Consider the following 24,000-nt stretch of genomic DNA (forward strand, 5'->3'; position numbering starts at 1 on the left):
CTAACAAATAAGATCTTGGGATGTTTTGTGTTTCAGGCCTGTGCTGAATTATGAGCAACAATGCCTATATTTACAGTAAGTGGGTGGATGCGATGAGGGTAGATATTACACATACCTGGGTAGTTGAGTTTAACAAGGTTCTTTAGATGTTCTGTAATGAAAGAAAATGTATTTGGATTTCTGTGCTGAACCATCAATAATAAGAGCAATATTGAAGTGGGTAGGCTTGTAAAAAGCTTTTTTTTAGTTGGCACAGGTGCACACTGTGCTGCAAACATACGGAATTAAATTAATGTAAACCACATTAAGCCCAAGCAAATGCATCTGATGGAATCAAAGATCTACTAAAGAACCCCTCCATGCTTGTGGCGTGATCCATAATGTATTCAGCCCCCCCAACTCTGGTACATTGCCATTTAATCACACCGCAGAAGCTTTTACCCAGAGCAGGAACAGCTGGGTAATATGGTCTATGTGCATGTGCTTTTTACGTAACACAGCCATCCTTGGAAACTGCAGCACTAATTTGCCATTACCAGTAATGCTCCAGTTCACACCACAGGGTCTTCCAATTACTTCCCAAGTGGTTTGGTGGTCTGTATGCTGGAACCGCTGGCAATTACTGTGCATGTGATTCATAAATTGCATATATTTTGGAGCCTGTATAGCTAAAAGCGATGTTATATAATTTTCACGCTCATCTCCTCTCCAGTGCGCTCTTTTGGTCAGATTTTCATAGATACACATTTATTTTCAGTCTTAGCCGTAAAGTGATGCAAAACACATCAGCTCTCATGAAAAAAGCTAAGTTCTACACTGTAATATGATTACGTGGCGCTATTCCGACATGTCGCTACGACGTTAATGTCTATTGTCGGAATACCGACACGTTTTCCACCGTCCGCCGCTATTCCTACATGCCGCTATTCCGACATCCCTAACCTTAACCCTAACCCTAACCCTAACCCTAACCCTAACCCCTAAAAAGTGTCGGAATAGCGGCATGTCGGAATAGCGCTATGTCGGAATAGTGATTGCCCCCCCTGTAATATTGGGCCTTTTGGAGCTGCTGTCAAGGGGAAGCCTTTGATACAGGAGGCCCATGGATTTTTTGCAGTTTACTTTCAGAATTTATGTTGCCCATTCACAAATGTTGTATTTTTTACGAGTATTTTCCACCATCATCAATTTCTTAGTGAGGAAATGACACTTTTAATGCATAAAAAATGGATCGTAGTTGTAATGAGCAGTATACGTATGTACAGTAGTTACAATGCCTACTCAATGACCACAATCCTGCATTACTCTTTAAAGAAGGTGCTGTGGGAAGCACTGCCAGAGACAGTAATATTCTTGTTGTGTTTTCCCTGGTACTGATGTTTCCATGAATGCAATGGATCATGGGAAATCTATGGGCTAGGAATCCATCCCTGTAAAGACGGTTTTGATGGAGCTTGTTATGGCATTTATGAGCTTAAATGTACTTCCCATCTGTGGCACAGCGAAACACAATGACGTGTATTTGGAAGTGATAAAAATGAATTATGAGGGAAATCAAAAGTTTGTCTTGGTATGTCAACTCAATTTTTAACCAACGTTATTGTACATAAATTACTATACATCCAATAGAAATTAAATAATAGTTCCTCGTTCCAATAAAGATGGTTTTGCCAATGAGTTTTACAGTTCTGAATGAATGTAAATATTGCTACAAGGTTGAATGGTTAAAGTGGTAGAAATATATGCAGTGTTGTTTTTTTTCTTTCCTTGAATGAACCGGGCTTGTTGTTGGCATATGGCCTAAGACACCAGCCATATGCAAACTCCATAATCCAATAAAATACGACTTTAGGGGTTTCCTTTCAGACATATGCCTTTCGCATAGGCCTATATCATATAGTTTTACCAGACCACTGCAATGCATGACTGAAGGACTGGAGGTGTCAAAAATCAGGCATGGGACGGACCTTTAGAGAGCGCATCTACAGTAATAGTCTTTGAAAGAAAAAAATAAATGATTTCAGGAACAGCATTATTTCGTCCTTACATCCTTTTCTCATCCTCTACTGATACTACTTATAACACTATCAGTATGGCGATAGTTACCTTGAATAATATCAGTATGGCGAAAGTTACCTTGAATAATATCAGGGAATCAATTTCTCTAACTGGTTCTAGTCCTTAACTGTGGTGTTCAGGTATGGCTACCGCGGTCGTGACTGCCGCAGCAACCTGTACCTGCTGCCCACAGGTGAGATCGTCTACTTCAACGCCTCCGTGGTCGTGCTCTACAACGTGGAGGAGCAGCAGCAGAGGCACTACCTGGGCCACAACGACGACGTCAAGTGGTCAGTCACCATCCTGTGTCGTCGTCGTCTTCTTCTTCTTCTCCTTCTTCTTCTTCTTCTTCTTCTTCTTCTTCTTCTTCTTCTTCTTCTTCTTCTTCTTCTTCTTCTTCTTCTTTGTCGTCTTGTTCTATTTCTTGTTCTTTTTCTTCTTCTTCTTCTTCTTCTTCTTCTTCTACTTCTTCTTCTTCTTCTTCTTCTTCTTCTACCTCTTTCTCTCCCTTTCTCTTAATCACTACCTGGGCCACCAAGGTGATGTCAAGTTACCATCCCATCTCCTCTCATTCTCTTCATATTGTATGCCTCTTTCTCTCCCTTTCTCTTTCTTTCTTAATCACGGATACAACGCTGACGTCAAGTGGTCAGGCGCCATCCCATCTCCTTGCACCCATCCTCTGCCTCCTTCCTTCCTTCTCTTAATCACCTGGGCCACAGCGATGTCAAGTGGTCAGGCACCATCTCATCTCCTCCTCCTCCTCCTCCTCCTCTCCTTCTTCTTCTTCTTCTTTTTCTTCTTTTTCTTCTTCTTCTTCTTCTTCTTCTTCTTCTTCTTCTTCTTCTTCTTCTTCTTCTTCTTCTTCTTCTTCTTCTTCTTCTTCTTCTTCTTCTTCTTCATACATATACCTCTTCCTCTCCCTTTGTCTTAATCACTACATGGGCCACAACAGTGATGTCAAGTGGTCAGGCACCATGTCATCTCCTCTTCTTCTTTCTACCTTTCTCTTTCTTTCACTCTTCCTCCTCTTGCACACCTGCATATCTCTTTCTCGGCCTCCTTCCCTCCACCACAACAACAATGTCAAGTGTCAAGTCACCTTTTCTCTTCTTTTCTCTTCCTCCATCTCGCCCTGCTCTCGCACACTCTTCCTCTTATTCCTTCTCTTGCTCTTCTTCCGTCTTGTTCACCTCTTGCACCTCTGCCTCTCCATCCTTCCTTCTGGACATAAGAACATTGCCAAGTGGTCAGTCATGTTCTTTCACTTCTCCTTTTTCTTTTATCTTGCTCTCCCTTCTTCTTTCTCTTATTCCTCTTCTTTCTTTCTCCTTTTGGACACCCGAAATCGCAGAAATGCAAGCAAGAACCTAATCGGTACTGTGTAACTTATGGGAGGCCAACATTCACAATACAAATGTGGAGGAAGACTTCACAAGGTCACAAAGGCTTCAATGTCAACCTTCTCCTTTCATTCTCATTGAGTGTAGAAAGAGATTTAAATGCTTTCAAGTCCCGTCAGTAAAAGACCTTTACCGCATTAAGTCTCAGGTGTGTGTTGCTGTATTATGTAGCCTATGGTAATTCATCTAAAAGTGTTGAGGTTTTAGAACTATATACAGTAGTTTATCATTTCAGAAAAGACAAGGCAGGAATCTGAGAAAGACATCAACTCCTGTCAATGAGTACACAAAGAATGAAGAAAAGAACATAAAAAAGGAGTGTTCAAAATGTCCAAAAAAGGACATGGAGCAACACATGCCATTGTTAAAAAAAACTCACATTGAGTAAGATAAGATGTGTGTGTTACTGTGGTGTATTTACACCTAGAATTATAGTCTGTCTGTCATCACACACTTGTGACCGCATCCTGCTGCCATTTGCACTGCCAAATGGGAGGATGCGCCCTTGGAATGTATCACCACTTGTTGCCAGGCAGATTTGCATGTTGCTATGCTGCAGGTGTGATACTATTGGCCAGGCAAGCTTCCTGCATGCCATACAAAGATCCTAATCCCATCTCTTGTTAGCTTTAGATGAAACACATTCAGCAGTGAAAACAAACACATGTCCTCATATTCATCCTTCCTCTTGAATTACGCAGCGAAAGAGCAGGGGTAAATTATTAATAAAACACTTTCTGAACTTGAGACACAGCGTCTTAGAGCTGACTTTTGGAAGTAGTTTTTGTTAGTGCATAGTGCAATCATGTTTTGGCCAAAAATATATCAATATTACAACTCAAAGATTAATGTTTTTTTGCTATAATTGCTCAATTCAAATTCCCCAAAATACACCAAATATTTACGGTAAGCAGGTTCTTAATCATCTAAGTGCCTGGATGTGTTTGGCACTAAACGTGATTTATGCTCAAGGAGCCCACTTAGGACAATAAGTGTTTGTTTTAGTGAATGGAAGGAGGCCAAGGTTTTGCTGCCCAAGCGGCCATTTTGGAAAGTGTGTCTGTTTTTACTATGTCTGACCCCGGCCTTGTCCTGCTCTCTCATTAGCTTGGCTATCCACCCAGACATGGTCACCATAGCAACAGGACAAGTTGCTGGAACCTCCAAAGATGGCAAGGTACAGTAATATTATTATAAGCCCATGTATTTCATAGACACTAAACTTGTTTTTTATAATACATCATATTATATTTATTATTTTATGTGTTCGACAACCAAAACTATTGACACTTCCAAAGTAATCCATGTTATGGTGTAGTATTCAGCCGGGCGGGAATCGCCTAAATCTATTCCTTCTTTTATTTATTACTAAGTGTCTAAATCTTGTCTACCTCTTTGTGATGCAGTACGGATGCAGTGCGGTGATTTTATCCATCCCAATAACTGAGATGTCAATCTGTTGGTGTGATAATGCCTGATCTGTGCGGTAAGGTCTATCATTTGACGTGTCTGATCTCGCTGTAGGCTCTGCCTCCTCATGTGCGTGTGTGGGACTCGGTCAGCCTGAACACTCTCCACATCCTGGGAATGGGGGTGTTCGACCGCGCTGTCACCTGCGTGGCCTTTTCCAAATCGGTAAGACATCAACTCAAACACTTCAACACCTATCTCTACTGTAGTGTTTCTCAACGGGGGCTCTAGAGCATGATATGTAGAACTATTCTAGAATGTATGTAGAATGTATACAAATGTAAAATGAAAAACGTAGAAGGTAAAATGAGTCACTTTTTAAGTATGTACCCCATTCCATTTTCATACACATTCTATGTGCAATGCTCATAGTCATAGGTATGTTGCAGCCAGGGCTTTGAACCGGTTCAAGGAACGAAAATGAAAACCAGGAACTTTTTGTATTTTAGAGGGAACAGAAACGAAACCGGAAACGTTATTATTTTTTATGTTCTGGAACAGAAACACTTATTCAAAAATAATGGTTACCGGTTAATACCGTTCCTCAAACTAAAAAAAAGTAATTATTTTCCTGTGCACGTTACCATGACGGCTGAGGTTCATGTCCTCTATGACATCAGTCATTCTCTGACTGAATGGAGAGAGAGCTGTGGATTACAAAGTCTCCACTCCACATAGAATAGATTAGAATAGAATAGAAAGCCTTTATTGTCAGTACATCTTAAATAAGAGAAACCACTGTCATACAAAAGGGCAAAGTTTCCATTGCATCATTGTAAGATATTGCAGAGAAGCGCGTGTAAAGCGCACCGAGAATGTTCGACGTTATTGGGCATCCATGGCCGCTTCAAATATGCACAAACTCAAAATGTCCATCATAGCGCTCCCCGTGATCCAAGTCAGCGTGGAGCGTACATTTTCATCATTGAGGTTTATTCTCCGCTTAGGTCGTCCCTGAATGACAAAATTCTGGAGGATATTCTTTTCATCCGCTTGAATAAACAGTTTGGAAGTAGGTGACTCATTTGCACTTCCGTCTTTCTTGGTTAATTAACGTCAGTTAGGCCTATGGGGAGTAATCAGCTGACAGGAACGAAATTAACCGTTCCGGGAACAATATTTTTTTGTTCTAACCGGTTCGGGAACGTCAATTTATTGGTGGAACTCATAACCGGAAACATTATAATTCCGTTTCTGTTCGGAACGGAACGTTTGGAAAAAAATAATGGTTCAAAGCCCTGTTTGCAGCACATGAGTACGTACAATAGGAAAATGAATATTTTCTCTATGGGAAGATTTCAAAAATTAAAGAGATGTGGGGAAAAATAGAAATGTGAAATTGTAAACTAAACACTTTCCTCACGCAGCCATTTTAGAATTGCTTTGTAAATTACATTACATTACATTGCATTTGGCAGACGCTTTATAACCAAAGCGACTTTCAAAAGAGGGCATAATCAAGCCAACATCACAAGCAAATACAAAGTGCACAGGAAATCTTCAGAACAACAGTTGCAAAGAGGGGTCAGGTTTTTTTTTTTTAAAGAGTAAGTAACGAGTACACACACAACACACACAAACACATACGCACATACACACACACCACACACACACACACAAACTAAACTAAACATCTTATCAGGAGTCTGCCCTGGGGCTAGGCCAGCTCAAGCATTTGTCTAGTAGATACTCTCGAAAGAGGAAGGTCTTTAGTTGTTTCTTGAAGGCTGCAAGAGATGTGCTTAGTCTTGCTGCCTCTGGGAGACCGTTCCACCACTTGGGTACAACAACGGAGAACAATCTTGACTGGGAGTACCTAGAGCGACTGGATGGCAGAGCCAGACGGCTTGTGCTGGATGAGCGCAGTTCTCTTCCAGTAACTTTAGTATGTCCTTCAGATAAGCTGGGGCCGTTCCTGTGATGGTTTTTTAGGCAAGGGTAAATGCCTTGTGCTTGATCCGGGCGGTGATCGGTAGCCAGTGCAACTCAATAAATAGAGGAGTAACATGGGTCCTTTTGGGTTGATTGAATATCAACCGTGCCGCCGCATTCTGGATCATCTGCAGAGGTTTTAGCGCACAAGCAGGTAGACCTGTCATGAGTGAGTTGCAGAAGTCAACGCGGGACAGGACCGTGGCCTGGACCAGTCGTTGTGTAGAATATTGTGTCAGCTGTGTAAATCAGTATATTAACTGTTTTTCAGCATATTGTGCACTCTCAAGAGTGGCAAGGTCCATCCCACACCATATAGATTGGTTACCCTCTGTGTTAAAATGACATACAGTGACCACTGACCCCAATTGTCCACAGACTGGTGGTGTGAGGGTGGTCAAATCAGACGTGTATCGATCCACTAAGCGGACACCATGACAATAGCCTGCAGACCCCCACGCCCCCCTCCCCCTTTCTGTATAGCATATACTATACAGCATAAACACCCTCTATTGATCCTCTTTCACAGTGTATTGATCCATGTGCAGCGGCATAATTACAGTCAGCATCGAGCTGGCATGATCTTGTGACTCCGATTTAGTGTGTATAATCTCCCCACCCCCTCCCACACACCCCACCTCATTCATACCATAGGCTGGATGTATAGCAGGACTTACACAACCTCTCTGGGGCATGACGCATACACTTTGTTGCAGACCGGATTAAATTAATTGAATTGAATTGAAAAACTGAATGGTGGTTGACGGGCCCATCTGCAGTAAGAGGCTACCATCATTCAGTTTTTCAATTCAATTCAAGAGGATTCATGCTTTGCTGAAAACACTCAACTGCATCATAACAACATTGCTATGACATTTCAGGGAGTCTTAGCAAACCAGTTAAGACTTGGTCACAACCATTTTGGTGATAGTACGGTTATAACAGAGGCTTTGCATTAGGGGGATGAAATTCTTTCACACATAGTTTTTTAGTAGTGCCAGTAGTACTATTGGTGGCGGAGATACTTACCTACTGTACTTGAACATCCTATTGACAATAATGATACCATCTTGCATATGATACTGAGCTTCAATACATTTTCCTGAGATGTATTACTAAAATGCACAGGTTCACATGATATACAGTGTATCTTTTGTGTGTGCGTGACTGTGTGTGTGTGTGTGTGTGTGTGCATGTGCGTGTTTGTGTGTGTGTGTGTGTGTGTGTGTGTGTGTGTGTGTGTGTGTGTGTGTGTGTGTGTGTGTGTGTGTGTGTGTGTGTGTGTGTGTGTGTGTGTGTGTGTGTGTGTGTGTGTGTGTAGAATGGAGGTGCACACCTGTGTGCTGTGGACGATGCCAACGACCACATCCTGTCCGTGTGGGACTGGCAGATGGAGAAGCAACTGGCGGAAGTGAAGGTCAGACACACACACATGCACACACACACACACGCACGCACGCACGCACACACGCACAATCACAATCACAGTCACACACACACACAAATAAAGATGTATTGCGGATAAAAGCTAAAAAAACAGGATTTTCTTGTATCATGAAACATTGACATTTCTGGACCTTGTAAATACATGTTTAATCCACGGATGTCACTTGTGCTATATTAAGACCTCCCTTCAACTGCCTCTAGGAGACCTGAAGCCACAGTCAGGATGACTGTCCATTTGTTTTTATGAGCACACACAAGGCATGTAGCCTAGTAAGGCCCTCCGCACACTGGCTCCGACAGCACTGCAGAGCACTATCTGTTCCAACCATTTCCGTTACCCCCACACACTGGTGCAGACGTGCAATACATAATGAATGGTCAATGTCATCACAGCAGAGTATGGATAATCAATGGGCGGCTCCGACAAAAATAGGGCTCTCCCCTAATCGGCAGCCAACATCCGCGCACATTGGCGCCGGTGTGCGGGGTTGTATTGGAAACAGTGGAATTGAACTGATTAGAACCGGTGTGTGGAGGTCCTTAACTGAACCAAAACCTACCAGCAGAATTTGTTTTTTTTCCCCCTCTCAGGTTGGTCTAGTCTTGCACCATAGGGGATAATCGTATAGCTGGGCCATGAATGTGGCCTGGTCTGTCCTCTAATCGCAAAGATCTGTCTTGTCAACAATATGCTTTTCAAAACATTGGGATGGGCTTAGCACAGTGACTTTGCCTATGGTGCTTGCCCAGACGATACACTTCATTTCATACAAGGCATGCATTAAGTGCACACACACACACCTGCACACACACACACACACACACACACACACACACACACACACACACACACACACACACACACACACACACACACACACACACACACACACACACACACACACACACACACACACACACACACACACACACACACACACACACACATCACACCCCCTAAGAGCTCCCTCATTTAAAGAGAGCAATAAAACCCACTGGGGCGTGTGAAATGTGAATGTGCACTTTGCAGGTGATGCCATAAAAACATAAAAAGCATCTCAAGGTGACTCTTCTCATGCCCATCTCCCTCAGAGGAGGGTTTTTTACAGTTGGAAAAGGTCAGCAGCTGCCTAAGTGCAGTCTTCACTGGGCTTTATGTCTCTGTTGCCATCCAGTTTGGCATTTGCCTGTACATTTAAGGCGGTCTGTGAGAAGCGTGTGGGGTATTAACAGCACTATTCTAGACAGGAGAACCCTTCAGAGAGTAGTCAGGTCTGTCCAACACATTAAATCATATTGAATTAAAAATATGTGCAATTAGTTACCCAGAAGTTACCCAGAATTCTTCGCCTTCATAACCAACACTGTTTGAGGAAGGCCAAATTAACTTCCCCATCACCCCACTGATTCCCATCACTGCAGCCATGAAATTACTTTTTACCTACTTTTCCTTATAGGAAACTTTTTGAGCACAAACTTTTAATTTCTTAATGCTGTTTATGACAATATATCACTTCTATCCTTACATATCCGATCACGGACTTCTCAGCACAAGATCTTCTGTTTGTCTGAGCAGTGCACTTACATGAGAAGACCAACAGGGGGACTCAGAGAACAACTGTTCTCAGGCCTTGGCTTTAAGACAATCTTAGTCATAAATGTAAAAAAAAACAACTTTAATGTATGTGACTGATTATGTAATTGATAGCATTTATAAGAGTTTATAGAGAACATTTATTGTTCGATTTAAACAGCCCAATCCACCTTAAATTAACTGTATACATAGGCCTAGCACTCTTGTGTTAGGAGTGTGCTGTAAGATAAACATACAGTAGATAGGTAATGTGTTTGTAATGCGTCCTTATTCAAATTACCCGGTTTACAAAAACTGTGTGCTTTAATCCAATGTTCCGATGACTCTTTTACAATGACAATATTATATGTGTTTTGATTGTTGCAGTGTTCCAATGATTCTGTGCTGGGAGCTGCCTTCCACCCCATGGAGGCTAACCTGATTGTCACCTGCGGAAAGTCCCACATCAACTTCTGGACCATGGAGGGCAACACGCTCTCCAAGAGGCAAGGCCTATTTGAGGTCAGTACTGCAATTATATTTACATTACATTTAGCCAAGATGTTTTTATTCAAAGCAACTTAAAATTATTGCAGGGTGTTAGATACAGTTCATTGAGCTACGTGTATGTGAGGTTAGGTGACTTGCTAGGACACTTCAGCTATGGGTTGAGGTGTTGGGACACAGATTATTCCAAGTCTAGAAGGGTGGAATTTGAACTAGGAAGTAGGAACCTTCAACCTGCAACTGACCATACATTCTAGGAATATTCATACAGTAGCAAAACATTTTTTGTTGTTGTTTTTGTAGTTGTTTTTGTTTTTTGTTTGTTTGTTTCAAGAGCAGTCCTAACAGTTGAATTCTTCCCCAAGGATGTTGTTATATGAGTGTTATATATGAGACACGAGAAAGATGCATCCATTAGAAATGATTAAGAGCCAATAACAGCAGACTCAACACCAATGGCAGCTTTGTCAAAGTGTCGACAGCATATGAAAGATGTGCTCTACAGTCTCTTTTTGAAATGTCAAAAACAGATCTCAGCAGTAGCCGTGAATGATGAGAACACCATAACGCATAGGTGGCTAACCCGCGGCTCTCGAGCCGCATGCGGCTCTTTGCCTGGTGTCTTGCGGCTCTTGCGTTCATGTCCAAGTTTGTGTTTATTTCCCCCATAGGCAATATGCATTAGAATTGCGCACACAAAGTTGATTAGAACTATGGCAAATAAGTGCCCTGTGGTCTTGGTACTGTAGTAGGCCTTGCCTAAATGTGTCCTGAATGATCACGTTGATGTGTGACATTTGTTACTGCAAATAGCCTACAAGACGCGATTTAAGCCTATGTTCTAAAAATAGCGCTTTCAAAAAGTGACCGCGTCTTTCGCTGACTAAACAAAATATCGGCAAAAATGTTTTAACCTGAAATATTTTGCCATCACTCCTCAATAAGGTCAAGAAAATGTGCTGTCCATATTAGATTCTATCGCTCGGATATGGCGGTTATAAATGTGATATGAAGAGAAAGGTGTCTGGAGCAGAGATGCGCTGAGAATCTCTGTCCTGCGTAGCCATCTCTGCGCTCTGTTAGGAGGAGTGTTCATCATGGCTATTGACCCGAATGTGAAATTATGTTTTTGGTTTAAAATCGTGTTATTTTCGCGGGCTATAGACAAAATAGCGCCAAAAATAATGTTCCACCCTGGTTTATCAGCCATTGTCAAAGCGGCGCTGGCAGACAGCGTGCAGGTGGGAAACAATTTCAGTTTAGTCTCAAAAAGAAAACTTGGTCTTTTCCCCTGGCCCCCTGTCAGCACCCGCTGAAACATTAATGTGGAAAATGAACGGCGATTTGACGAACCACCTTGTTAATTTCGGATGGTGTTGTCGTCAGGCATCCAATGATCATCTCATCTGTGCGCAAGAAAGCGGTGCCTGTGCGCCTAACCCCCGAATGAGCTAAAAGAGGCGGAGAATCTTTGGGCCGCGTTACTTCGTGCTCTGTTATAAAGAGTGCTCATGGAAATTATGATGTGAAACGTGTTTTATTAAAATATGAAAGAATTTATTAAATAATTTTGACCTGTGTACCCTTGTCTTCTTATGTAAAACAACATTTTTATCTTGAAAAAACATTTCCCACAAAAAATTGAAGCAGTTAAAAAAAAAAGTGTGTGTGTGTGTGTGTGTGTGTGGGGGGGGGGGTCATCTTATATTCAGGATTGTCTTGTAGTCAGGCCTTTAAGTTGAAGTGTAACATCAATCTGACACTTTGTGTGTGTGTGTGTGTGTGTGTGTGTGTGTGTGTGTGTGTGTGTGTCTGTGTGTGAAAGGAAGAGATGGTTGATGTTCATACCCATGTGTTGTTGTGTATGCTGGTCTGTGGTGCGAGAAGGATGGGTGATGCCCATGTTGGTGGGTGTGCCCATGTTTATATGCCCGCGTGATGTTTGTGTGCCGATGTGGCTCTTTGCTGTGACACATTACAAAATTTGGCTCTTGGTCTCCGACTGGTTGGCCACCCCTGCCATAACGGAATAAGATACACACACACACAAGTGAGGAAATCCAAACTTACTCAGGCACTCACATGAAAACGTATGAAAATAAATGTATTAAAAAGAACAAAAAAACAAACCATCCCACCCAGAATGAGGTTTTCCGACAGAGTTGAAATATTTCCCAAAGGCAAGTGCCTGCACGCAACCACCAGGGAGTGTTGCATCACTGGCACGTGTTTTATAGAGGAAAAACGTGGAAAAAAATATTTACACTGGTGTTCCCCATCACAGCATGGTTGTCATCAGACTAGTCATTTTCCTGGTGATGTTGTCCAATATTAGCCAAATATATTGGCCTGCACCCCCTATTAGACAATCATTTATCACTATCACTGAAGCCATATTCTCTTTCAGTACATACTGTCACATAATGTGTTGTTGTGTCTATAAACCACCCCAAAAAGTAGTTTCCATCCTACAAATTGGAAGAAGAGTCATTCAAACTACACTGAGACAGACAACACACCCCTAAAGTTAACGAACTACTTTCAAACTAGTATGGATATCATAAGTTTTTTTTTTCTGGCTTTCACCTTGAATCGATTTGGGAAATATTTTGTCTTTTTATTTAAATAGTTTTGGGGGCTGTTGCCTTTATCTGGATTGGACAGTGAAGTGCAACCAGCAGGTAGTGGGAGAGATGGGGAAGGGTTGGGAAATGACCCAGTCTGGACTATGGACTCAAACCCGGGTCCCCATGGGCGAATATCACCCCTATATGGTATGTGTATATTAGCTTGTTGTGCCACAGCGCAACAAACATGTTGCAAGTTATATTTTCAGTGGACCTAGTGAATGTAGGGTATGTTATAGAGGTGGCCACCTTCAATATAAGCCCAAAGTGTAGAGTGTTTTGTGTTCATAGTACGGCCCTTGGAGGACTATAACATTTCAAGTGGCCCTCGAATGAAAACGGTTCCCACCCCTGATTTAAAGGGTTAAAAATTGGCTGTGGTGGAGCGAGCAGGCTAGCAGTCATTAAGCAGGTTTTCATTGGTATTCATACCAGGCTATGGACTCAGCACTTAGCAGCTGATTGCTGTGCACTAGCACCTCTTAAAGGGAGGCAAGGTAGGAGGGAGGCAGACTCGCGACTGGAGAGGGAGGAAGTGTGATGTTGAGAAATCGGCTCCAATTTTGCACTTGAGAACTGGAAACACGTGCAACGCTTGAGGCCAGCGGAGGCTCAGATCAGCTGAGCGGCGCTGTGTTTCACACCACAGCGAGCGGGAGAGAGGCCAAGCAGAACATGTGCTGATATCAACATCCCCGTCCAAGAAAAGCACTTATTAATTGTTCCAGACAGACAGTGCTTGCTCTGGCAAGGCTCCCGACAGGCTGGAGGTTCCCAGAGAGGCAGTCCAGACCACTGATTCCTGTATTGCTTTCATTTCTGCTCAGGTTTTTTTGACTAAGCTGCCAAGAAATAGTGATTTAGTATACACCACTTCACAATTATTTCTTGCACATTATGTAACTGCTGTTAAATAGTGGTGATGTCTTTATGTCTTTCTCTGTACCCATATGTTTGGGCTGTGTCAGGTTGGGTGGTTGGTGGAAACAAATGTCCCTTTGGAGACAAAAAAAGGAATCTATCTATCGTAATTAGCTGCTGCTTTTCTCCAAAGATATTTAACTATGTGGTATTGGATACAGTTCCAGGAGCAACGTTGGATTAGATGCCTTGCTCATGGGAACTTCAGCCATGGATGGGATTCCAACCTAAACACCTCTGATTCCAAGACCCCACCCTTACCCTTCTTATAGGCCACTACTTCCCTTTGCCATTATACCAGTGACGATATGTTGAAATATTTCACGTTCTTACACAGGCGTTCATGGAACATGCATACTGTACACATGTATTTGTTGGGATGGTGTTTCATGTCACTAGTATGGACAACTTTTGTTGCTGTGCTGCTGTGCTATACCTATGTATCTACCACCCTCTTTCCAGAGGTCTCCATGTGAATAGCATTTTGCTTTTCAATTGGGTTTTCGTTTTCGATTGGGTGTACACATCCAAAGTAACTTTTGCTAAACAATAGAAGCAGAGAGTGACCTCGCCTGATGAAGATCCAGAGAGGACTGAAATATTGTATGCTTGTTATTACAAACCCCAACTCCGGTGAAGTTGGGACGTTTGGTAAACAGTGAATAAAATCAAAATGCTATAATTTTCAAAACATTCAATCTATTCATTAGATGGAGAATAGTGAAAAGACAACATATTGAGTGTTAAAACCGAGAAAAAAATATTGTTTTGGGGGACATATGTACTCATTTCTAATTTGATAAATCCAACACTCTCACTCTCAAAAGAGTTGGGACGGGGACAATAAATGGCAGCAAATGTCGAGGAAGACTAAAAACAAAACAAAAGACAACACTTAACAGTTAAATACATGAACCGATGAGATGATTTTATATTAAAAAACAGTGTTAATTCCTATCTTGGACATGCTTTCACCAGCTTAAATGGTGGGTGTATTCCTTGTCATGTTTTGCAATGTTTTCCTTTCTGTAGTGCTTACAGTGTGACAGGTCTTGACCAAAAGCCCACCATTTTATCACCTGCTGGTCCTTATGATGGAGCCAAACTGTTAAAACATAGTAGAGAATGCAATTTGACCTTACTATGTGGCAGTAATTGAAGATCTCCCTTCAAAATATAATGCATGAGTGGCTTTTCATGCTGTTTAAAACCCATGTATACCATTCAGCACTGTATTTAACTCTACAGATGAGTGAGAACATCTTAACCAATGCACTACTGCACCCGCATGCCATCATGGAGGCTGACTTTTGAAGTTAGCACTAACACAAGTTGGATGGTCCATTTTCACTGTAGCACAGGATGTGCAATGCTCTATTATTGTCAAAAAGAATGGACTTCTACAACTTTTGCTGACTTCTGTAAGCAAAGGACAGTTTCCCATGTCTTCTGGGTTTATTTCAAGTGAGCTCAGGTGCTTAGGAGAATGTTACACCCCTGTATCATTTGCACGCATTAAGCATTCTTAATATGGTCAATTTTCAATAGCTCTAGCACTCCAGGAATTAGAGTGAGACTACAGCCAATATATATTTCATGATGTCATGAACCTATACAATGATTTTAGTAACAAAAATATGTCTTATATACACTCAATCGTGGTAAATCAAAGGGAATTCAAAAATGTATGTAATAACTATGGTAATTATTCCCTTTGCATCTTTAATTCTGAGTGACTCAGCCTCTCTGTGATGATCTTATACCAGGACACCTATATTGTCCGTCAGTACAATTCATTTTGAAATGTTCTTCTTTGTTGATTTATCTTATTTGGATGTTTACTAAATTTCACTGATCCCCGTCCCAACTTATTTGAGACGTGTTGGATTTATCAAATTAGATATGAGTACATACGTATGTCCCCCAAAACAATATTTTTTCTCGGTTTTAACACTTAATATGTTGTCTTTTCACTATTCTCCATTGAATGTTTTGAAAATGATAGCATTTTGATTTTATTCGCTGTTTACCAAACGTCCCAACTTCACCGGAGTTGGGGTTTGTAAATAAAGTTTATTTTTTTGTAGCATAGTGCAGGTGTGCAGACCAACCTTTTCCCAATAATCTTAGTATTACACTATGAACTGAAGCTTACAGTGACCTTATCTAATGAATCCAGGGGGGACTGAAATAAAGTTTAGTTCTGTTTTTTTGGCGCATAAGTGCAGGTATACAGACCAACCTTTCCTCATTAATCTGTGTATTGCTGATATTATGAGCTGTTTTCCCTCCTTCAGAAACACGAGAAGCCCAAGTATGTGCTGTGTGTGGCCTTTGCTGAGAATGGAGACGCCATCACTGGGGACTCCAGTGGGAACATCTACACCTGGGCCAAAGGTCAGTCTTTGAGCGATGTTTAATAAGGTTCCACCTTTAAAGGTGAACAAAGTTATTTAATGTACTGTATTTATTTATACAGTATTTCACTGCTGGATCTTAATGTCATGTGTAACCTGTATTTGCCATGAAATAGCCACAGCTTGGCTATAAATGGCTATAAATGAAAACAAACGAAACAAACAAAAGTCATTGAGCACCGTTGTATGTGAGGAATATTCCAATTTTAAATGGAATGGTGACAGCATTCATCTTGCCATTCATACTTTACTTACATTACATTATATTACACTTAGCTGACGCTGTTATCCAAAACGACATTTATTTACAGTAGTATTAGCTATGAGGGGTTAGGTTAGGTGCCTTGCTTAAGGGCACTTCAGTCATGAATGTTTTGGTGGGATTCGAACCAGCAATCCTATGATCTAAAGCCTATGTCTTTACCCACTCGGCTACAGCTACCCATACGTAATGTACATTTGTGACATTTGATTGACAGGCGGCAACAAAATCAGCCATGCCGTGTCGGGGGCCCACGAGGGCGGGGTCTTCTCCCTGTGCGTGCTGAAGGACGGCACGCTGGTGTCGGGCGGAGGGAAGGACCGCAGGGTGGTGCACTGGGACCATGAGTACCACAAGCAGACTGAGGTGGAGGTGAGATGAAATGGGAAAGCACCACTGCTTATGTTACACACAGACATTTGAAGAAAGAGATCTCTGGTGCTGATAATGTTCCTGCTCTTGAAAATTTTTGGTTTGAGAGAAGTGAACTTATTGTGTGTGTGTGTGTGTGTGTGTGTGTGTGTGTGTGTGTGTGTGTGTGTGTGTGTGTGTGTGTGTGTGTGTGTGTGTGTGTGTGTGTGTGTGTGTGTGTGTGTGTGTGTGCATATCCGTGTGCGGTCATACATGCGCGTGTTTGTTCATGTGCATATGTGTATGTGTTTGTGTGCATATGCATGTGCGTTCGTGCGCGTGTGTGTTTGTGCATGCATGTGTGCGTGTGTGTCCATCAGGTTCCTGAGGCGTATGGCCCTGTGCGCTGCCTGACCGAGGGCAGACAGGAGGAGCTGTTTGTGGGTACGACCCGTAACGCCATCCTGCAGGGCTCCTTTTCCGGAGAACTCTCACCCATCGTACAGGTACAACCAGGGGCGCCACTAAAAATGTTGGGCCCCATGAAAGATTCAAATTTTGGGCCCCCAAAATGACAAATTATGTTATCAGCATCCTTCCAGGGGCCCTGTCAGTGTTGTCGGGCCCTTAGAATCTGTAACACCTTTCCCCCCCTCGCGGCACCCATGGGTACAACACCACAATACCACTATATTCACCCATCCTACAGGTGCGACACCCCAAAACCAATTTACTCACTTACTGCACTGGTACACCACCCCAATACCACTGTACTCACCCATAATGAAGGTATGCCACGCCAATGGGGGCAACTGCAACCCCAGTCAACACCCATAAAGGAATGGTGCTATGTTTACATGTTTTGACTGGTGTTTTGCACTCTTCTCTCTTCTTCCCATCTCTTAATCCCTTCTCCATCCCCACTTCCTCTGTGTCATCCTCCCCTCTGCTGTCGCAGGGCCACACAGATGAGCTGTGGGGCCTGGATGTCCACCCCTCCATGGAGCAGTTTGTGACGTGCGGCCAGGACAAGCAGGTCCACCTGTGGGACACCACCACCCACCAGCCCCTCTGGAGCAAAGCCGTCGAGGTACATTCATTACACTTTATTATATGGTTGTGACGTCATCTGTCGAATGCTCCATTCATTTCAACGGGGCTCCCCAACGTTCGGACGTCTGTTATTTTTCGATAACGGACGGGTTGGTCTATAACAGACCGCTGTCAATGGCAACAAGACTTTTCACTGCTAAAGCGACTTTTCAACAAGACTCTAATCAGCTGGGACTCACTAGAACGACGCCCTTTCGTGACTTCACATGGTAATCAAACATTTCAAACAAGCGATTTAAGGTTAGGGTTAGGTTTAGGGTTAAGGTTAGGGTTAGGGTTAAGGTTAGGGTTAGGTTTAGGGTTAGGTTTAGGGTTAAGGTTAGGGTTAGGATTAGGTTTAGGGTCGTATGACGTAAGCGGTAAGTCACGAAAGGGCGTCGTTCTAGTGAGTCCCCTAATCAGCTGCTGTGATAGACAGCACCCGTTGTCCTGGCTACCGCTGTCAATGGCAACAAGACGTTCACTGCTAAAGCCACTGGCTTGTATACAAGTCAGTGGCTAAAGCGAATGTTTCATATCACTCCGCAGGGGGTCCGGTACGTCTTTTGTCACTCTAATCAGCTGCTGTGATAGACAACACCTGTCCTGGCTAGCCTACCTAGCTGTTGCCTAGCGGTGTTCCACAACGGCTCTGTTTTGTTTTGCGCAGCAACAATCTTAACATTAAATAGGTCTAAAGAAATGTCCCCGCATGTGTAAATCATTTAAGTATATCCATATAATAAGCGGGTTAACTTTCGGCGAGTCGGTCGCTTTGTGGAATAGCAGCACTTCAGAGAGAACAAGACCCCTCCGCTCCGCGTCGGGGTCTAAAGATTCTCTCTGTCGTGCTGCTATTCCACGGTAGCGACCTTCTCGCCGAACGTTAACCCTTACAAAACAAACACCATCACCACACCAAAGATTACTAACAACATTACTAAATAACTAACAACACCCCACCACCCACCAACCCCCTGGAGCAAGCCAATCAAGGTAAACCACTACTAGCTAAACATTTATTTAATGTATACAATATAAAATGTATATAGGCTAATGTTTTATTTCACCACTTAGAATGCAATAATATGCAATCTAGAGGATGTTAAATCGACTCTCTAAGTGTTGAATTAACACTAGAATTTTACTGTATACTAGTCTTAAATACACCAACTTAACTACATGTAACAAATTGACTGTATCTCACTGATGTAGCACCAAATACCCAATGTGTGCCAGTGCTGTTGCTTTGTGGAAAGGAATGAAGATGATCCTAACGGTGCTGCAATAATAGCAGGAAATGGAAGCCGATAATGTAAAACATGACGTGTTTGAGTGCCAGGACAGGTGTGTGTGTTAGTCACTCCTCATGTAACAGGAAATGTTTTTTACTCATTCCGAGAAAGCAGGGCTCGAGTTGCCTTCCACAAAAAGACAATAGACCATTATCTTACACGGTAAAATACAATGGTCAACACTTTGAGGGTTGATTTGAAATCTCCCAGATTGTCGTTGGTCCCAGAGTATTCTCTAAGTGTCGAGTTAACTCAGCATTTTACTGTGTGGAAAATTTCCATGGAGTTAACCGAAAATTCAAAGGATGAACACAGGATGTCTGAATATGCAGTACGTCATTCTTTCCAGGGAAAGATGCAGATCCTGGTTTCAGAAAATAGAAAAAGCCTCAGTTGTGTTTTGCTTCTAAATGTGAAGACCTGCTGTACCTCAAGTGCCTCAAGTGAACATAATAATAAGCCACTGCTGTCAGTTGTCTGTAACTAGGCCCCAGGCTGATGGTGAGATTCTGGGGCCGTTTAAACATACCCGGATATTTTGCTAAATGAAGACTTTTCCCATTTCTGCCTTTTGTTTACATACAAATGGAAGTTTTTCCCCTGAAAGCGAATCTTTCTAAAAACTCCAGCAAGCACAAAGTTAGAGACTTGAATGGCATTCCCCTTACCGCACACAGGCTTAACATATTTATGACAGCTCTCGGCAGCATATTTATGCGAATTTGGCGATGGTGTGAGCGAAGATATTTTGGTATACATGGGGAAGAAAATACCCGGGTATGTTTAAACAGCACTTCTCTGTTCTTTCCTCAGGATCCGGCTCGTTCTGCAGGGTTCCACCCCAGTGGTGAGGTACTCGCTGTGGGGACCATGACCGGACGGTTAGCACTCTTATTTTCCATTAGGAAATAGATTTAACCACAAAGAGTTTGTGAGCTGATGATTTTTGCACTTCAAGGTTTCGGCTATTGTCAACGTCTCATAGTGTGTTCAGGCCAATCCGAACAGTTCCTGTGCCCGTGCCCGCACCAGTTACGTTCGGAACTAAAGTGTTCACCTGCTAACCACCTGCCTTCATACTGGGCTCTGAACTATTCCGCACGTGACTGTGTGTTACCCTGATGAACCTGCTGACATCTCTGTTGTTGTTATGGTTTGCGGAGAAGTATTTTCCGATTTTCGAATGCTCAGACCTGTGGCGTGAACACGCTGGCCGGTTGGAGATTAGGTGCGGGAACAGGCACCGGCACGGTTCTCCATCAGCCTGAACGCGCCTATAGTGTGTGCAGGCTGACAGAACTGTCCCAGTGCCCATTCCCACACCTAAAATCAAGCCAGCTGATGTGCTGAGCTTCAGGAACTGAGAAGTTGGTTTGACATGCAAACTGAAAAAATACTTGGTTTTGTCCACACATGGTCACAAGACCTTAGACATCAGCAGGGTCACCCGGGGGGTTACTAGCTGTAAAGTACAAACCCCGTATGATCACGGGTCATGCACTAATTAACCCTTGGGCTCTGACCATAACTAGTGCAATTGCTGGTCACCTGTTCTGTTGTGGCTGGCCTGAAAACAACTTTATAGGTCAAAGGTTAACTCCTCCCCCCTGTTCTCCCTCCTCTTGCTACAGCTGGGTGGTGCTGGACACGGAGACCAGAGACCTGGTGTCAGTGCACACCGACGGCAACGAGATCATCTCCAACGTCAAGTACTCCCCAGGTACTGTAGTATACCTGCCGTTAGTGGTTTGCATTGGTACTGACCTCACTGTAAAAGGAAAACCGTATTCCGTTTTCTACGGTCACCCCTAGGGTTTCGCTCCGTCTAACATCTTTACTTCAGGAATCCACATGAGAGCGTGAAGGAGAACTAGTTTGGTGGAGATTATGACCCTGTTATGCTGATGAGAGAGTACTGACAGGATGACGGACCCTTGAGGCCTGGGACCTGTGTTTCGCAGTGGTTCGCAGTAGTTCTCCTACCTCTCCTTGGGTGTTGGTCAGGTCTTGTTCTGTTGTATGTCTTCTTAGAGGATGGTGAACAAACGCCAGTCTGAGAGTTTGCCTCTTTGATTTAATAATCACATTTTATTCAGTAAATAGACACTGTATAGTAACAAGTTATAGAGTGACTAGATTCAGAGTGAATCTTCTTATCTAAGAATCTACATCTGTTTGCTCTTGCACTGCTTTTGCTTAAGGCATGCCTCTACTTATACACAGCATAAGGGAGAGCTTTTACGTCATCCCTTTCCTGTTCTAGATGCTTATGCCCTTTTTTGGGTCTGTGGCTCCTGCCACTTCCTCTCTATCTGTGTGTTCTGTACAGAGAGCTGAGTCGGAAATGTCCTTTTTCCATATATCGGCCATGGCTGGGCCTCTCGCGCCTTCTAGGCCCTACTTCCTGAAGATAGCGGCGACGATGTTCTTCACCCCCACCAGCTGGCTTCCGGAAGTAGGGCAACGGCACCTCTCGGATGATCATTGTCTCTCGTCGTCTCGGGGGACTAATGGCTCGTAGGGGAGGGATGACCACTTTTCGTTCCCTGGTACGGGGTGGTTTTGGCACCCCTCTAGGTTTCGTGGCACCTGGCAGGTGCGCAAATATCTCCATGTGTCTTCTTGGATCCTTTTTGTCTATGATTTCCAGCCAATGAACCTTCCGTTCTCCGGTCATGGTCCTCCAATGGAACAGATGTACTCTATTGCCTATCATCCTGTTTTTGGCCATCGGGGTAAATCTTGCATCTTTGGTTTTGACCAGGGTTGCCCTAGCCTTTAATTTCTTGAGCTTGATGAGGGAGGTCCTTCCATCACCTAATTTGTCTACCTCTATGTGGTCTTTCATCCTCACATAGGCGATGTCGTCCCACTTCTCTGGGTCGATGGTTCCTGAGCCGTTTGTGGCCATCCTTGCTTCTCTGTTCCCTTTCGTTCCTGGTTGCACAATCTCCCAGTAGGAGGTGTTCATGTTGACAATCTCTTAACATTCTTTGCCCCCGCACCATGGACAGCTTCTTCGGAGGCACCCCACACATCCAGGGCAAGCCATCTCCCATTCAGTGATCAGGTGGGCTTCCTTGTTGCAACAATTGTCGCAATACTGGCAGTTGTATTTGAATGGACAACCGCTGTAGAATTGTTCTCCCATCACCGTGCCTTGTCGGCCACAGCAGTGTTTTGGGACGTCGTCTGTCAGTGGAAGTCCCACGGGGTAATTAACAGTTGTCACTTGGGGGTTATTTACAAGTGAAGATGCTCCCGTCTGTCCAGACAGGAGCGGGATTTGGGATGCCACTCTCGTCTGTCCAGACAGGAGCGAGACTTGAGATACTACGTTATGATGGACCAGTATGGGTCTCTCATTCTTAGGTTGATGGCCATGAAACCGAAGAGAAACATCTGGCCTACTACCATTTGTACGACCTGCCATTCTTTCATCCAATATGCATTAGGGTTTGGGTTAGGACTTACCCCAGCCTCAGTCCAAGTGGTGCTGCTGGTCTGCGGCACTGTTGGAGCGTATGTCTGGTGTCCGCCAAGTCATACTGGTCGGTGAATCCTCCGGTAGTATTGGCCATGTTTCTTAGAGATGTGTTCTGGTTGTGGGTCCCTGGAGCTGTGTCTCTCTGTTGAGACACTATCTCTCCTTATACAAGAGATTCTGCTTCTGGCTCCTCTCCTCGTTTCCTCTTGTTGAACCATCATCTGTTATCTGCTGTGAACTTCATTTTTTGGTCTGACTCTGGCTCTTTGGCTCGTGATTGGTCCTTGCTCCCTCTACAGTAATGGCGCACTTTGACTGCCCATGCGATCAGTGTCATTGCCAATGCTACCCCAATTATTGACCATGAAGGCAATTTTTCCTGCCTTCACGATTGGTTCCCATACGTTGTCCCTGATTACTTAGTAGGCAGCTATTACGATTCGGGAGGTAGCGATTTGATTCGATTCAATTCTACAATGCATTGCAATGCATTACATTTCTACTGAAAGCAAAGCAAATGTTTCATCAGTCATGATGAGGCAATACAAGGTCAGTGTGCGGGAGTTTTTAGATGCGTCCCACGCATCTCTATAAGAGGCTTTGTCTGTCCGTCGGTCCGTCCGTTGGTCCGTCCGTCCGCCCGTCCGCCCGTGATGCGTTTTGTCAGCCATCTTTGTCCCACAGAACTAATACCAGAGAGGGTAAACCGGCTGTGCTAATACAGCCGTGACGCGTTTCCCAATCATTGGAAACCGCTTCGAAAGGATAATAAACAACTGAAATGTGATTTTAGTGTGTTTAGAAAGTTACCGCTGTATTTTATAAGTGCATACAGTGACACTAATATGCGTTTATTACTGCCGTTTTGCGTTTATCACCGCTGCATACAGTACTGACGATGGACCCCTTGCTTCACAAATAGTGCCGTCTAGGAACAAATACTGGTTTATTTTCGTTCTGCCTGGAAGCGGTCCGGAGCAACGGGCCAAAACATCAAGGGGTCGACGGAGACATTTGTGGACAAACGGTTGTCTGTTTAATATTTACTATGTTCTGCAATGTTTCGTTTTAAATCTTACTAAAATGAGGTCTAAAGTGTCACTGATGCATGACAGTCTGTGTTGTGTTTATTTTGTCTTGTGTAGGCTATGTTAGCCTC

General features: G+C 43.3%; 1 protein-coding gene across 1 annotated transcript in view; it reads left to right on the forward strand.

Moving 5' to 3' along the window:
• Positions 1 to 24,000, forward strand: part of eml2 (EMAP like 2) — a 68,257-nt gene that overhangs the window by 39,063 nt on the left and 5,194 nt on the right. Inside the window, exons 7-17 of the mRNA XM_063204939.1 lie at positions 2,199 to 2,348; positions 4,569 to 4,638; positions 4,986 to 5,096; positions 8,185 to 8,280; positions 10,270 to 10,404; positions 16,235 to 16,334; positions 16,834 to 16,988; positions 17,348 to 17,473; positions 17,926 to 18,057; positions 20,168 to 20,235; positions 20,986 to 21,074. Coding sequence (XP_063061009.1) covers positions 2,199 to 2,348; positions 4,569 to 4,638; positions 4,986 to 5,096; positions 8,185 to 8,280; positions 10,270 to 10,404; positions 16,235 to 16,334; positions 16,834 to 16,988; positions 17,348 to 17,473; positions 17,926 to 18,057; positions 20,168 to 20,235; positions 20,986 to 21,074 — 1,232 coding nt within the window. The remainder of the gene's footprint in view (positions 1 to 2,198; positions 2,349 to 4,568; positions 4,639 to 4,985; positions 5,097 to 8,184; positions 8,281 to 10,269; positions 10,405 to 16,234; positions 16,335 to 16,833; positions 16,989 to 17,347; positions 17,474 to 17,925; positions 18,058 to 20,167; positions 20,236 to 20,985; positions 21,075 to 24,000) is intronic.

Source organism: Engraulis encrasicolus, chromosome 8, assembly GCF_034702125.1.
Source record: "Engraulis encrasicolus isolate BLACKSEA-1 chromosome 8, IST_EnEncr_1.0, whole genome shotgun sequence".
In the NCBI taxonomy this organism is placed as follows: Eukaryota; Metazoa; Chordata; class Actinopteri; order Clupeiformes; family Engraulidae; genus Engraulis; species Engraulis encrasicolus.